Here is a 15,954-nt window from a genome sequence, read left to right on the forward strand (position 1 = left end):
ACAGTGAGTAAATAAGTAGGAGGTCTCACTCTGTAACAACTGCCTCCTCTCCTGTGTCACCCCTGACACGTCCTGCTAATGACTTTATGGATTCAAACCAGCCACCCTACTGAGGGAGGGTGGGTGTGGTGTGTTGGAGACAGAGAGAGAGGAAGGGAGAGTAGAGATAATAAAAGTGAAAGGGAGCAGGCCTCCACATACCAACAGCAATTTACTGTTTCTGCTGTTAAGGCTATGAGAAGCAAAATGTTGTTGATTTATCAGTATATTTCTTAATAGAGGCTCTTCAGCTAAATGTATTTAATCTAAAGCATCATAAGCAGCTTTAGGATTGGTATCCAGTCACCGCAGCAGTTCAGGTTTCAGTTCAGGTATCAGATATTCTCCCAAAAGGCAGAAACCTCAACTGTTTCTCATTGTTCCTTGTTCAGTATTTTAAAGGCATTGGACAACTAAAGGTGACTCCTTTGAAAGCAATAATGTATTACTAACAAATTCAATAACTACAGAATCAGACAATAGAAGGTGTTGCAGCATGTCTGTTTAGTTGTAAGTATGTAATTCTGTATTGAAATCAGAGTGATGGAATTGCCAAAGAGCCACGGTGTGAACCACCTCTGGATCCGCAAAAGCTAAAATAATGATAAGCTCCGTTTCCTGTCAGGTGATCCGTCGTAGCGGCGAGACGGAGAAGCTGCTGTGTCTGGTGCGTCAGCGTGCAGGCCACCACTGTGCCAACGCTGTCATCATCATCCTCATTATGGCTTGGGAAGGCGTCCCCAAGGCCCTGGCTGACAAGCTGTACCGCGAGCTCAGTGTCACCCTCACCAAATACGGCAACCCCACCAGCCGGCGCTGCGGCCTCAATGATGAGTGAGTAGCTGATGGGCACGCTTTGAAACTGCTCTTCTAACGTACAAGTTTGTGAATGTGCAGAGAGAAGGCAGATTGTGTGTATTTCAGCATTATAGTGCACTGCTGTACCTTCTCTGCTCCTGTATGAGTTGAACTATTTTATCTATTCAATTCAATTCAGTTTTATTTATAGTGCCAAATTATAACAAAAGTGATCTCAGGACACTTTACAGAGTAGGTAAAGACCACACTCTATGACTTATTTATGATAAACATAGACCCGACAATCCCTCCGTAGAGTACAGTGGCAACGACAACCTTCACTATAACAGACAGGAACGTCAGACAGACCCAGCTCTGTGGAGGACGCACATCTGTCTGCACCGGAGAGAGGAAGAGAAGGAGAGAGAGAGAGAGAGAAAAGACAGACAGATGGACAGAGAGAGACAAAGACAGACACAAAGACAGAGACAGACACACTTCCAGTAACTATAATAATATCTATAGTAATGTGAATATGACTTATTAATACAGCAGAATAATAGAAACAAGCACAGCTAAGGTGATAGATTATAATAGCAGCAGGAAGCGTCATGCAGGACCACGGCAGCAGGCACCACCACGATCAGCAGAGACCTGCGAGACGACAAAGCACAAACAACTCCGGGGAAGAAATCAAATTAGTAACATGCATCGATGAGACATGAATGATACAGACAGAGAGGAGTCAAGTCATCTTCATCCGAACTTTCCGAAAGACCTACGACACCATTGAAAGTATGTTAATAAAATCTAAGCAGGTGGGGGCATCTGTGACATGGAAAAGTACTAAAGAGGCATAAAGCTAAATTTAAGCCCAATAATGTGTGTACGGACAAAAACAAACATTAACGTGTACACATTGTGGATGCTGACCCACCCTTGTTTAACCTGGTTTAAACATAGCCACCGTCCACCATCTGTGGTTAGAAAATAAGTCCTATTCCTTTCCTTGCATCTTCTGTGATTATACTAGTTATATATCATTAACAGTATTAACATATACAGTAAGTGAAGTCACATGAGTAGGTCATATGTGATCTGTCTGTGCAACACACATATATATATATATATATATATGTATGGTATATGTAAGATAAAATAAAAAGATTCTCTTCCTCATAGAAATTTCACTCTGCCACATTGTTATACAACCCTAGTGGCCCAGTAAAGATAAAGTGTACACATGATGTAAAGCATGCACGGGTTACATGAAGCTGACAACACGCTCACTGTCTCCCCCTGCAGTCGTACCTGTGCGTGTCAAGGCAAGGACAGTGAAACTTGTGGTGCTTCCTTCTCCTTTGGCTGCTCCTGGAGTATGTACTTTAATGGCTGTAAGTACGCCCGAAGCAAAATGCCGCGCAAGTTCAGGCTACAAGGAGATCGCCCTGAAGAGGTACACACCACAGCCACGCATTCAGAATTACACATGGATATGTAGTCACTTTTGTAATCTTGAGTAATTTTGAGCTAGTGTTTTATAGCTCTGTGGACTTTGTGTGTTGTTTTGACCTGAGATCTATGTTTGTGCTCATCAGGAGGACAAACTCAGGGATAACTTCCAGCATCTGGCAACTGAGGTGGCTCCTTTGTACAAGAAGCTTGCCCCGCAGGCTTACAGTAACCAGGTTTGTTGTTAAGGCAATACCCATCACAGTCTTTGCACAGTAACAATCTCGTGCCGCCACCAAATACACTTATCATCTTTCCTCACACACAATGAGAAGTACTGTGCACCAGACCATCTAGACTTCACCTGGCACATTATAACACTTCCTGCTTCTTTGCATGAAGACTGAGACACTGAAAAGAATCTACTGACGTTATTTTTCAATATGCGCACCTGTGAAGTGCTGCCTTTGATAAAGCCAAACTAAAATGTAACTGCTGTTTGTTTGTGTGTGTTTCTCTTGGATGAACGTAAGAGAATAAAGTAATCTCTGTCCTCCTCTTCAGTGCCAGTCGGAGTCGAAAGCTCCAGAATGCCGGCTGGGCTTGAAGGAAGGCCGGCCGTTCTCTGGAGTCACTGCTTGCATGGACTTCTGTGCCCATGCTCACAAGGACCAACACAACCTCTACAATGGTTGCACAGTGGTAAGATCACTCACCACACTCTTGACTTTGAGTTTTTGGCATTATTTTGAAGTAAAGAAATGAATGAGTAAAATAAAAAGTGTTGATGTTTTGTAGCTTGGCACAGTTTACAGTTTTTCTGGCTCTCCCTCTCTCTCTGTTAGGTGTGTACTTTAACCAAGGAAGACAACCGTTTGGTGAAGGAAATCCCTGAGGATGAGCAGCTCCATGTGTTGCCTCTTTACAGGATCTCCCAGACTGATGAGTTTGGCAGTGAGGAGGCCCAGAATCTTAAAATGCAGACGGGAGCCATCCAAAGGCTGCAGGCCTTCCGCCGCGAGGTACGCAAGTTGCCCGAACCTGCCAAGTCCTGCCGACAGCGCAGACTGGAGGCCAAGAAGGCTAACTCGGAGAAGAAGAAAAATAAACTCATGCAGCAGGCAGGGCAGACACCAGAGAAAACAGTGGTCAAGGCTGAGGTGTCCATCACCAGTTCCCCTCAACCCCAAGGCAATAAAGGTTAGTTGTTTGTTTTGTGTCCCTCCTAATTTACTTCGATTGACAGACTCTAAGGTAAATTATTATGAAGTGCTAGACCTCGGTCATCATCTGTTAGCCTAAGATGCAGTTCCCTTACCTGCAACAAGTGTGTGACAGAACTCAAATACAGCAGAAGACGTTAAAAGAATTAAAAACTGAAATGCATTTGACGTTAATTTTTAATTTACCTTTCCTTTGTTTCAACTTTCAGCAGTTATAAAACAAGAGGTGAAGCCCATCATCAAGAAGGAGCCCTTTAATGGATCACTCGATGGATACCCTGTGCAGGCAGCAGACCCGTTCAACAACATCTATCCACACCCTGCCTACTATGCAAGGGGAGGCCTCCCCCCAACTGGCCAGCCCTCTGCACCAGACCCAGTAAATGGTTATCACCACAATCTCCCCGCAATGCACTATGGCTACTACAACTACCCCCCTAATGCACTTTTCCCCCCTAAGCTGAGGACCTATGAGGGTCGAAATGGCTCTTTGCCAAAAGCAGGCAGCCATGCTGTCCAGGTTGACACGAAGCCTGATATTCAGAGCCTTCAGGCCAGACTGGCCCAGTCCTACCCCAGCCACCCAGAGCAAGCCAACCTACCAAACCCCAGCGCTTACACCCAGCATGCAGACTACAACCAGTCCCGTCCTTCCTCTGTCTGCTCTGAATCCTCCAACAGAGGCACTCCAGTCATCAAACAGGAGCCTATGGATGTACCAGTCTATGAAGACACAATGCAGAGCCAGGCTGGTGCAAACACACCTAGCACCACCCCCCAGCCTGCGGCCTGGCCAGGCCACAAACTTAATGGAAATATCGTTCCTACCAACTGGGAAGGTCACCTGAACCCTAAATTAAGTCCCGAAGCCTCATTGTTGAACCCAGACAGGCAGCAATTTCACCAGCACCATCCCCAGCAGCGGCAGCCCTCTCCTTACCCCCAGCAGTGGACATCTTACCCTGGCTCAAATGCTCTGATGGCTTCCCCTGCCCCATCGCCATCACTCAAGGTACCTTCCTCTCCGTCCCCTCACCTAGGCACCGTGATTGCAGCTAACATGCAACAAGGGTCCACACACCCTGCCATCTCACGCCCAAGCACCCCTCACCCAGGTACACCACAGCCTGGTAGCTCTCACTCAGGCTCAGTTACACCACAGCCAGGCACCCCAGGCCCGGGTACCCCCAGGCACTGGGCCAGCCCTGTTCCTAGTCCTCAGCCGAATACTTGGGCCATGGGGCCTGCGGCATATAGCCCTAGTTTGAAGCACAACAATCCTGCAGGAGCCTACCCTGACAAGATCTGGTCCAAGACTGGGGAAAGTCGGTGTACTACTCCCCTTGGGCTCCAAGAGAAGGCTTGGAAGTCCTGTGGAGGGTCATTGGCCGGCAGTACCCCATCCCCTGCCCCTGAGGGTCGCCTCTTCCCTGATGCCCTGCAGCAGCAGTCAGATCAGGCCTGCTGGAATCCCAGCCAAGCTGAGAGTGATGTTGAGAGCACCAAGGGCCGCGAGGAGTACGACGATGAGGTCTGGTCTGACAGTGAGCACAACTTCATGGATCCTAATATTGGTGGTGTAGCAGTAGCACCTGCCCATGGCTCCATCCTGATTGAATGTGCCCGTCGGGAACTACATGCTACCACTCCGCTCAAAAGGCCTGATCGCTCCCACCCTACCCGCATCTCCCTGGTCTTCTACCAGCACAAGAACCTCAACCAGCCCATGCACGGCCTGGCTATATGGGAGGCCAAAATGAAGCTGTTGGCAGAGCGAGCCTTGCAGAGGCAGCAGGAAGCGGCTCTCCTCGGTCTTTCCCAGGAAGACATCAAGGCTCTTGGGAAGAAACGCAAGTGGGGGGCTACGGTGGCAGGTGCGAGTCCAGGACCTGGACAATATAAAGACAAGAGGGAGGGGCCGGTGACGCGGTTTGCCCCCACGTTCCATACCTCCTCTATGGTTACTGTGTCCCCCTATGCCTTCACCCGCCTCACTGGGCCCTACAGCCACTTTGTCTGAGGTCAGACAGATACAAACACACTGATAGCTACAGAGTGGTGCAGTGGAGGGCTGGAGAGAGCGATGATTGTCTCTCATCCGTCCCCCAGTCTGGCATCTCTCCATCCTGCCCCCTCCGCAGTCCACTTTGAGGAGGGGACATTTTTATTGTTTTTTACCTCATGTCAGGCAGTGGTTTGGGCTTCAGACACACTGCCTGTGGTGCTCTTTCTCTCTCCTCCCTGGAGAGGAACTCCATTGCTTTTTCTTGTTCATAGAATTTTAATGATTCTAATTATTGCTATTATTATCAATATTATTATGATTGCTATTGTTACTGTCAATGTTGTTATTACAGGTATTATTATGATGAAGACTTGTTTTTATTATTATTGCTGTTTTCATTAATGTTATTAATGATGTGATTGTTTTTGGTTATATATTTTTTTTAATCAATCAATCTGAGTCAGTCAGACTTAGACAATTGCTTTTTCCATGTTTGGAAAGCGTGTACTTTTTTTGGTCGGTTTCTGATTTTTCTTTGTTCTTGTCAATCTTCCAGCTGCACTAAGAGGAGGAGCCGTCATCTGCTTGACAAGACAGCAGAGCAATATTACAATAATCATAAGTAATCATATTATCTTGCCTTAGATATTCACTTTATTTTGACAATATTAAGATACGTAACTTTGGTCCTAGGGCAGTTTAGCCCCTCAAAAAGATCATTACAGTTATTATCAACCTGGGCATCTATTTCCTAGTTTTGTGTTCAAGCTGTCATTGCTTAGGCTGATTTCCACCGCGTGGTTTGGCTCAACCAAACTCACTTTTAGCACCCTGTTCTTTTCTCTATTTTATTTTCTACACGGATACTAACCCCTAAGTGTAGGCCAAGCCGATCCCCATAGTGACGCTGCGTGAAACTGTCGCGACATAATCCTCAACACAACTCAGGCTGTATCCTTTCATCTGCAACGATGTCTGCCATTTATGGCGTAGTGTGTGGTGTAGTGTGACTATTTAACGGTAGCCCGTGTCGCACTAGTGGCGGTTCTCTGGCCAATTAATGGTCTTCAGTGAAATCTCTAGTCTTGGCTCAGTTCGCCTGGAACTTCGACCACGTTGGTAGCTAAAGAAGCAGCAGGTACTACACAACTTTCGCTAATGAGAAACCAAAACAAAACAGAAACATTGAACTGGAACGTCCATTTTTATATTTTCTGTTGCCTGGAACTTTAATTGACTGTATTTAGGTTTTTGCGTCGTTTCAGATTTTTCTCATTAGCTGGGAAAAGCACTGCACTTCAGAAGTTATTCTCTTATTGTTACACATTTGGTGGAAAACAGAAAAAAAAGGAAGGAATTAGGATTACACCAAAGTCAGCTGTCACAGCAGTATAGTGTAGTAGAATTATCACTTGTATTTGCACTGATACAAACAATTAAACTGTACCTTTTTGATGTGTCCACTGTAAGAAGTGGAACATATAAAATGGAGGCAGCTTTTTTAAATTACATGAAAACAGCTGAGGAGCAGTGCTTTGTTTTTTGACTGCTCAGAGCCCTGGAAGGCTAAAACTGAACACTGAAGTTCTTAACAAAACCGTGCGCCGTGATGCACAAAATAGGAAAAATAATGCCCAGGTTAGAAATAATTGCAATTTTCCTTTAACCCTGTAGAGCCGAAATGATCTCCTAACCCTACCACTAGATTCACACAATACTGTGTGGCTAGCCAAGACTGGAAACCAGACGAATCTGCTGAGCTCACGTTTCTTTTGCTCTAGCAGGTACATTTGACCCCTCTTTCAGTCAGACAGATTTCCGGCCGGTTAGTTCCTGGGGAGGCCGCTCACAACTGACAGAGCAGCGTCATAGTTAATAACATAACTGGCGTTCTCTGTCCAGCGCAGCTTACCAGGCTCATGAAACTCAGATCAAACTGTCATACTAGGCAGCGCTGATCAAATCTTAATCCAAATTCTGTTACTGTGTTTCCCATTTCTGCCCTAAAAACACATTTTAGTGAACTTTTTAGCTGTAATTCAACAACGCCCCTCAGAAAATGAGCTGAGAGGTTCCAGACTAATACGTATTTGTGATTTGGTCGTGCGATACCAGGCCTATTTACTCTCTCATTATCACACTAAAAGGACAGCAGGACCCTTTGACTATGTAAATGTTCTCATTACAAAAAAACATTAACAGATGTTTTACACTTTGAGGCTATAAGTGATTGCCCTCAGTTACAGGGTTAAACCACATTTGGTGAAAATGTTGCTGCTTCTCTTGTCATAAGACGACGTGCTCCTCCTCTTCTGCACCCCTCCAGCTTTCGACTGGTGCTCAACTTCCAGCTCTGATCCAGTTTCATTCCACTACTCTTCATGGCACTTGATGCTGTACTTAGGTGCTCTAACTCTAATCTGGCTCAACTAGTATTAGCAAGTGAATTTGTTTTGACCGAGGTGGAGTAGCAGAATGATGGGATTTATCACTTCAAGACATCTGCTACTCCGTAGAGGCGGAAATAAGGGATACTATTTGCAAATGCCATTTGAGCCAGATCCGCAATTACCACATAGTGATGGAACAGGTGGCACATCTTCCTATAACATTCAAGTAGGGGCGAGCACCTCCGAGTGAAGCCTCTAGAGGGCAGCAGTGACTGCCGTTTCAAAGTGGTGTGTACAAACAAACCTACAAGCACTTGAAATCCATTCAGAAGCCTTGTCTTGCTGCTTTTACCACCCACGGCCAGTAGAGGGGGGTCTCACACCCTGTTTGCTGACCGTGGATGGGTTTGTCCCCTTGTGGCACAAATGTGAAGGAAGTCTGGAGATGCTTTTTGGAAACCCATCCGGGAATTCGATCAGAAGCAAACAGTGTTGGGACAGCAGTGCTTTCGGTGCTCCTACACACACACACACACAAACACACACACACTCTGGTGCTCTCCTATTACACTTGCTTTACTGTGAAGGGCCCACTCCTTCCTCTGCATGGTGCTGCCATCTTCGAGCAGAGGGGGGTGTGTCCTTCTGCAGGCACCTTGTCACCACAGAGCCAGTCAATCAAAGTGGCCAAGGTGGTTTATTTTGAGGTGCTTTCGCAGTTTACTGTGGCAAAGTGGTTTTTGTCACGGGTACACTGTACAGGGCAGAAGGTGCATTGTTGGTAATCCACTCACAGAGAGAACAATAGTACCGAGAGCTAAAGGGAGACATTAGAAAATGACTCTGGCTTCCGGGAGTTGGTGCCAAATGCAAGTGCATTGAATCAATGAATCTCTCACTTTGCGTGTGCGTGTGTGCAGGTGTGTGTGCGTGTGTGTGTGTGCGTGTGCGTGTGTGCTTGTGTGTGTGTGTGAAATTGACTCAAATGCATGGGTGTGTGAAAGAGAAAAACCAAAGAGAGAGACTATTTGATTGCCTGGATATAATTCTGTGAACCATCGACCATGTGGCGATTTGATTAACTGAAGTCAAGCAGTGACAAGGTTAACTCGCCACACGTGTGTCAACAATGAAAAACGAGTGACTCACAGGATTAGATACAGGCGGACTCCTGGCTGCCGGGGGGTCGTTTGGGTCAAAGCCCTGGTCCTCTGTGAAAGACCCTGTTACCTCTCCGGAGGGTCTCCAGCTCTGTACCTCATGCTGTAGAGACACTGGTCACAATCAACAACTTGCTACTGAGGGCCGAGAATCATGCATACGTCCCTTTGTGTGCCCTTTATCTCCACACTCATTTTAACCTGCTTTTTTGTTTTTTTATTATTATTATTGTTTTTTTTTTTACCCTTACTTATTTATTACTACATGGTGGTGATGATGATAATGATTGTCTTTGATGTTATTGTTTTTTTTTCATCTTTTTTTATATAGCTAATACAAATTGTACATAGAGAAGAAAAGATTTATAAAAGCACTTTTAATCTTGATTTTAATGACAAAAAGAAAGAGCCGATTATTGACAACTTGAAGCTTAGTTTTTTTTGTTTTGTTTTGTTTTTGGTTGTTTTTTTCTCAAGAGAGAGATAAAAAAAATGTAAATATTAAAATATTTAGGTAAGATTATTTAACTGGTGAAGATGGCAACTAAACCATGAATGACAAGGGGGTATTTTGAAGTCTCCGACAGCCCTTGACAACAGTAAACAACACTTCCCGATGTGTTGTGTGTAAATGTGTGCTTAGTAACACTGCTGTTTCGCTTTCGTAAGTACTGTACCCCTTGTCAGCATGTAACTGACAGAGACCTGTCACTTTCTAAAAAAAAAGAAAACCATTAGCCCAACTATGTAACATGAAACAACACTTGACGTACTCACTGAAGACAGTCAAAATAACTGGAGGATCCCCGATCACAATTCAATTCAAGCTGGAAAAAAAGGACACGTGTGAAAACGTGGCCTCGTTCAAAAGAATAGTTTGACATTTGGGGAAATATTTGTTTCCACTTTCTTGCTGAAAGTTAGATGAGAAGATTAATACCACTCACACGTCTGTATGGTAAAGAAGTAGCTGGTTAGCTTAGCTTAGCTTAGCATCAGCACTGAAAACATGTGGGAAACAGCCGGCCTTGTTCCGTGAACAGGTAACAAAAACCCCCCTACGGGCACCTCTACAGCCTACGCACACATTATTTCTTGTTTGTTTAATCCGTTCAAAAACCAAAGTCTTAACATGTCAAGCTGTGACTTTTTACAGAGGTTAATTGCCAGACTATGCCTTCCAGGTAACTAGGCAACCGGCGGAGACAATGCCATTGCTCTCGGCTCACATAAATCCTATAAAACTGTTGTCTTTGTATGGATCAAGCAATAGAGCTTTAGAAGTGCTGGTAAGCCCCTGTTTCCAGTCTGCATGTTAAGCTAACTGCCTGCTGGCTGTAGCTTTGTATTTAGCATAAAGAAATGAGAGTGGTATCGATTTTTTTCATCTAATATTTCAAAAAAAAGGTTGAACTATTCCCTTAATATCAGTGGAGTTGCCCTATACATGTACCACACGTCTTGTGCAGGGCTGGATCCAAAGGGGGGGGGATGTTTAGGGGCATACTGGTGGTTGCAGAGCCAGTCCGAGGCGAATCAGTGGGCAATGTGTTAGCGAGTAATAGCTCAGCAATCTTTGTCAGTTGTGTTAGACTATCAGGTAAGAGACTGCCTCCCTGCTTTGTTTAGATGTATCTATCATTATCTACTCTAGTTCTCATATTAGTAAGTATGAACTCAAAATCATGGCATCCCTGTCGGAGACCCCATGTGTTTAGTTTGTAATAAATAATCACACGACACACACGGTAGTTTTACAGGTGCGGGCTCTGTGACTGGTCCAGTGACAGCCCATTTTACTCTTTAACCATAATGCATGGCCCACATTACACACACACACACACACAAACACACATACTTGCCTAACAATGGGTGCTGAGAATACAGTGTACGTGATATCTGAATGACTTTGTACATTTTCTAAATGTCTCACGAGTTCGGTGGATGGTTCTCGTGAGAGGCAACCCCCTCCCGGGCTCGTACCAAGACGGGGAGCGGGTCGGCCGGTGCTTTGATCCGACACCTTCAAATTCACTGTGTAAACGATGCGACGGGATAAATGATTACCACAGATGTTTTTTTCCGAGCTCTTAAAATGTCAAGAGACGTCTACTTTTCGATTGGAGCAGTCTCACGGGTGGAGAAGCTGCCCTGGTGCTGACTTAGCGAAAAGTCTTTTGTTACAATGCTACAAATTTACATCTCTCTCCGAGGGCAGGGGGGCGCTCGATCAGTCGATCACACTCTATTGACATTCATTCCATATTGTACTTGAACTCATTCGAACTAGGACGGGATAAAGAACCATATTACACAAAGACTGTTATCTGGGTTTCATGTTTTGGTACGGCGCAAGTACCAAAGGCTGTTGACATGATCTTCTGAGTATGTTGTACATGTTCATGTTAACTGAATGCTAAGATATTTGAACAATACAAGAATAGTAACTGTGTACTGCCTCCCTTCATCTCCCTAGTCATGCACTTCCTTTACTCAACCCTTCTTATTTTTACCACCGTGTATATGTAGTCACACACACACACACACAGACACACACACATACACATAGATATAAATATGCATCTCACTGTGTATGGCCCACTTTTCGACACTCTCCAAATTCGGGATAGAGACTTGGACCCCGGCCCATACAAAAAAAAAAGAAAAACGAACCTACACAACTGGCAGCTACATTCCTTTTTGAGTTTTAGGATTGTTCTTGGTTCTTTATTTTCATGTCAAGGATGCAGTATGTAAAAAAAAAAGTGTTTTTGTTCAGTCTCTCTCTCTTTGTAGCTGTATGGTGTATTATGTGAATACATAGTGTATGTGGTAAAGAAAACCACAATATTGTTTTATGTTGCGCGATAAATAAAAACATTGAAGTGAAAACACGTTTGGTTAAATGTATTACTTTTTCTGTTTTTTGATAAGTGGTGCAGTGATGGTGAATACCGCTGATTTGTGCTTCCGCTTTGATTAGTAACCTCGCAGGCTGTGTAAAGATGTCCCTGAGACACTCCGGTACAGGAACATGTGTCCAGTATGGGCTGGAAGTCCCGAGGGCGTTGGAGGCACCTCCAAAGATCCTGTGGGACTTCCAGATCCAGACTGATAAACTGGTGATGGCTAACTAAACAGACATCATGGTGGTCGACAAACAGCAGAAGACGGCAAATGTGATAGACGCAGCAGTGACAGTAACATCCGAGGGCTTAGGGAATAACTAGAGAAGATGTGGAAAGTAAAGGCAACAGTGGTTCCAGTGGTAAGGAGAGCACTCCGGGCTGTAACCTCCACCCCCACCCACACACACAAACAGGACCTACATACATGCAATTAATTGAGAGATGTCAGAGCGAGGGGGCTGCCATTGGGGCTGCCAATGGATCGGCGCCTCGAGCAGTGGGGGGTTCGGGGCCTTGCTTAACAGCACCTCGGCAGTGCCCAGGAGATGAACTGGCACCTCTCCTGCCACCAGTCCACACTTCATTCATGGTCCACACAGGCACTCAAACCAGCGACCTTCCGGTTCCCAGTCAACTATGGACCGAGCTACTGCCGTCACCCCCAATCTGAGCTCTCTGTCCAGAATAGCTCAGTCCTAGGAACAGCTGAGAAACTGCACAGAACCCTCGGGCTCCCGGGCCTCTGGTGGAGGACCTGCGTATATATTCTTTTAGGCTCAACCTACCCTGGTCCTCCTGTACCTCTGAAGGCTTTCCTGCTGGCAGCCAGTGGGTGCAGGGGTAGCCAACCCTGCTCCTGGAGAGAATCAGGTGTGTTGGAGCAGGGAGAACACGAGGCAAGGTGGGTGAAGTTTCTTGTCCAAGGACTCAATGACCATGAAACAAGTAGGGCAGGGCGGGGATCGAAGAACCGACCCTTTTCACAGTATTTATACAGCACCTCAACCTGCATTGGCCGACTCGCTCTACCAACTGAGCCACAGTCGTCCCAAACAACGTTACATTAGCCACTCGAGTGGCTCAAGGAAAACAGGTAAAAAGATCTTATGGTGAGGTCTGAATTTATTAATTAGAGGGCAGAAAAGATGTTCCTTTATGGACTTTTGCTCAAACTCCATGTACAGTATAGTGATAGTGAAATATCCCTGCATATGAGCATTTCACTTTAACACATTTAACATTCACCATGTGGAGCTTTATTAGGGTGGGGTGGAGTTAGTTCAATGATGGTTCTGAGGTAGAAGCCATTTTTGAGCCTGGAAGTTCAGCTCTTTAAAAACCGTGTAGTGCCGTCTAAATGCCAGCAGAGACGAGATGGGGATTAAGGTCAGCTGCATAATAGCTATATACTGTGGTGGAAATGGAAAAGGGTGGTTTTTGAAGCTTTTGTTAAGGGATCAAATGTGTTCTCCTCTGAATGACAAGAAGCACGGGCATTATTCGTTCTATTCAAGCTGGCTTTTCACAACTAGTGTAGGTGCCACAGGTAACAGTCTGTATTCCATACATTCAATTCACATCAGAACATGTGGCGTTCTCACAGAATCCTAAAGACCCTGAAGGTTGAATACTGCATAATAGCACATTTCCTTTACCATCCATGAATACATTTTCTCTGTATGTTTATTTTGTCTTTGCCTGTAGTTTGTTCCATCCTGAATGTGAAGATGCGGCAGAAGAGACGACAACACAATGAACCTACATATAATTATGTTTTATACAATGAAAAACTGAGCCTTTGTGATACCAAAAGGCGGATACAATCACAGCACATAACGGACCCCACACTGAAGACGAATTGCTTGTAGTGTTGACTTTATAAAACCCCTCTAACACTTAAATACATTAATAAGTGTAATGAACTTTGAAATGAAATTTGTGAAGAAATATAGTATATGTTACTTAACTCTGTTCAACGTATGGTTATATGAATCTAAGTGAATTAAGAAAAGTCTAAAACATTTTTCATAGAAAGGAATTTGCTGTTCATATTTTTTTTTTGTGCTTTAATGATGCTTCAGATAAGTAATGCCCGGCGCAATGCCTCAACCAGCCCAGGCACACGCTGTAGTGCTTCAAAAAGAACCATGTGCTGTGTGTCCTTCCAATCCCGTATGTTCTCGTCAAAAATTCAATTCAATTCATTCATTCATCTTCAACCGCTTGTCCCTGTCGGGGTCTCTGCACGGAACGTTGTAAAGATGGTATAAAAACAGCAAAACCTGTGTCTCTGTATTTGGATCATTGGATCCATCAGTATATGTACTTGGACATATGTTTGATGTAATGTTTGTCACTGTACACTTTTAAACCACTTCCATTATGTCTGGATGAAGGTTCAAGGTTTAAAAATGTAGAACAAACTGATATTAAATCCGTTTTGTTCCCACGGCAGTCATCCATATGAATGAGATGTTACTGCATAAATAGAAGATAATACCGTCCCTGTTTTGAGGCTAGAGCACTTCTGTCCTATTCTCTTATTGTTTGTGTCTGTGTTTTTCTGATGTGTGTTAGTATGGATGTCTTTTTCTTCTCCACATGTACTGCAAACCAAATTTACCTCTGGGTACAAATAAAAAAATTTAAACCACTGTGGTCATAAGGAGATGGACATGGCCAGCAAAACAGACCATGCTGTCCATGTAATGTGACAGTATCCAGGAGCTGTATGTGAAGGTACATATGCCACTGGTGCAGCGTTCGAACCACTGCATTTGTTACCTCTCGAGCCAGCGGCATACAATCGATTAACTGTAAATTGTTTGTTGTCTCCAAGGGCTGCACAAAAGGTTGTATTATGTTTGACAATTGAGTAATTGGAATCAAACTTTGTGACTAGTTGTATATGTACAGTGCCTATAGAAAGTCATGATACTCTTTTGAAATAGTCCCTTGTTTGGTTTTACAGTCTGAGATGACGATACATTAAAAAAAACATATTTTGCCTTGGCTAAAGAGAAAGTGGACGATGAGAACAGGATGTTTCAAGCTAGGATTAGGGTTAGGGTTAGGGTTTAGGATTGGGGTTAAGGTTTGAGATTAGGGTTAGGGTTAGGGTTAAGGTTAGGGTTAGGGTTTAGGGGTTAGGGTTATTTTAGAGACTTGAAACTTTGGCTACCCCCCCTATTTCGTGGGTGCTGAGTGCACTCGTGCTGGTTTTGTTGCGATCGGATATCGGGAACCCTTCGATATGAAACAATTGTGTGCCTATTTTTATCCCTTAGGTGCTCATTTGTTGAGACTTCGCCTACCCCCCTAATTGTGGCCACGCGCTTTCCATTGGTACCAAAATGGAGTCTCTACGACATTCCTATCAAAAGTTATTGCCTATTTAAAATAGGGTTAAGGTTGGGGTTAGGGTTAGGGTTAGGGTTTAGGGTTAGGGTTAGGGTTAAGGTTGGGGTTAGGGTTATGGTTAGGGTTTAGGGTTAGGGTTTAGGGGTTAGGGTTATTTTAGAGACTTGAAACTTTGGCTACCCCCCCCCCCCCTATTTCGTGGGTGCTGAGTGCACTCGTGCTGGTTTCGTTGCGATCAGACATCGGGAACCCTTCGATATAAAACAATTGTGTGCCTATTTTTTTTCCCTTGGGTGCTCATTTGTTGAGACTTTGCCTACCCCCCTAATTATGGCCACGCGCTTTCCATTGGTACCAAAATGGAGTCTCTACGACATTCCTATCAAACGTTATGGCCTATTTATAATAGGGTTAAGGTTTGAGATTAGGGTTAGGGTTAGGGTTGGGGTTAGGGTTAGGGTTAGGGTTGGGGTTAGGGTTTTGGGGTTAGGGTTAGTTTAGAGACTTGAAATTTGGGCTACCCCCCCTATTTCCTGGGTGCCGAGTTCACTCACGCTGGTTTCGTTGCGATCGGACATCGGGAACCCTTTGATCTGAAACAATTGTGTGCCTAATTTC

At 44.5% G+C, this 15,954-nt stretch overlaps 1 protein-coding gene across 2 annotated transcripts in view; it reads left to right on the forward strand.

The window, feature by feature from the left end:
* Nucleotides 1–5,696, forward strand: part of tet3 (tet methylcytosine dioxygenase 3) — a 32,431-nt gene extending 26,735 nt beyond the window's left edge. For both annotated transcript variants that reach the window (XM_083912453.1, XM_083912452.1), the window contains 6 exons: nucleotides 665–873; nucleotides 2,143–2,293; nucleotides 2,436–2,525; nucleotides 2,854–2,991; nucleotides 3,135–3,489; nucleotides 3,722–5,696. In XM_083912453.1, the coding sequence (XP_083768579.1) occupies nucleotides 665–873; nucleotides 2,143–2,293; nucleotides 2,436–2,525; nucleotides 2,854–2,991; nucleotides 3,135–3,489; nucleotides 3,722–5,532 (2,754 nt within the window). In that variant the 3' untranslated portion in view covers nucleotides 5,533–5,696. The remainder of the gene's footprint in view (nucleotides 1–664; nucleotides 874–2,142; nucleotides 2,294–2,435; nucleotides 2,526–2,853; nucleotides 2,992–3,134; nucleotides 3,490–3,721) is intronic.
* The last annotated feature ends 10,258 nt before the right edge of the window (nucleotides 5,697–15,954 follow it).

The sequence above is a fragment of the Echiichthys vipera genome, assembly GCF_963691815.1.
Source record: "Echiichthys vipera genome assembly, chromosome: 4".
Taxonomy (NCBI): domain Eukaryota; kingdom Metazoa; phylum Chordata; class Actinopteri; order Perciformes; family Trachinidae; genus Echiichthys; species Echiichthys vipera.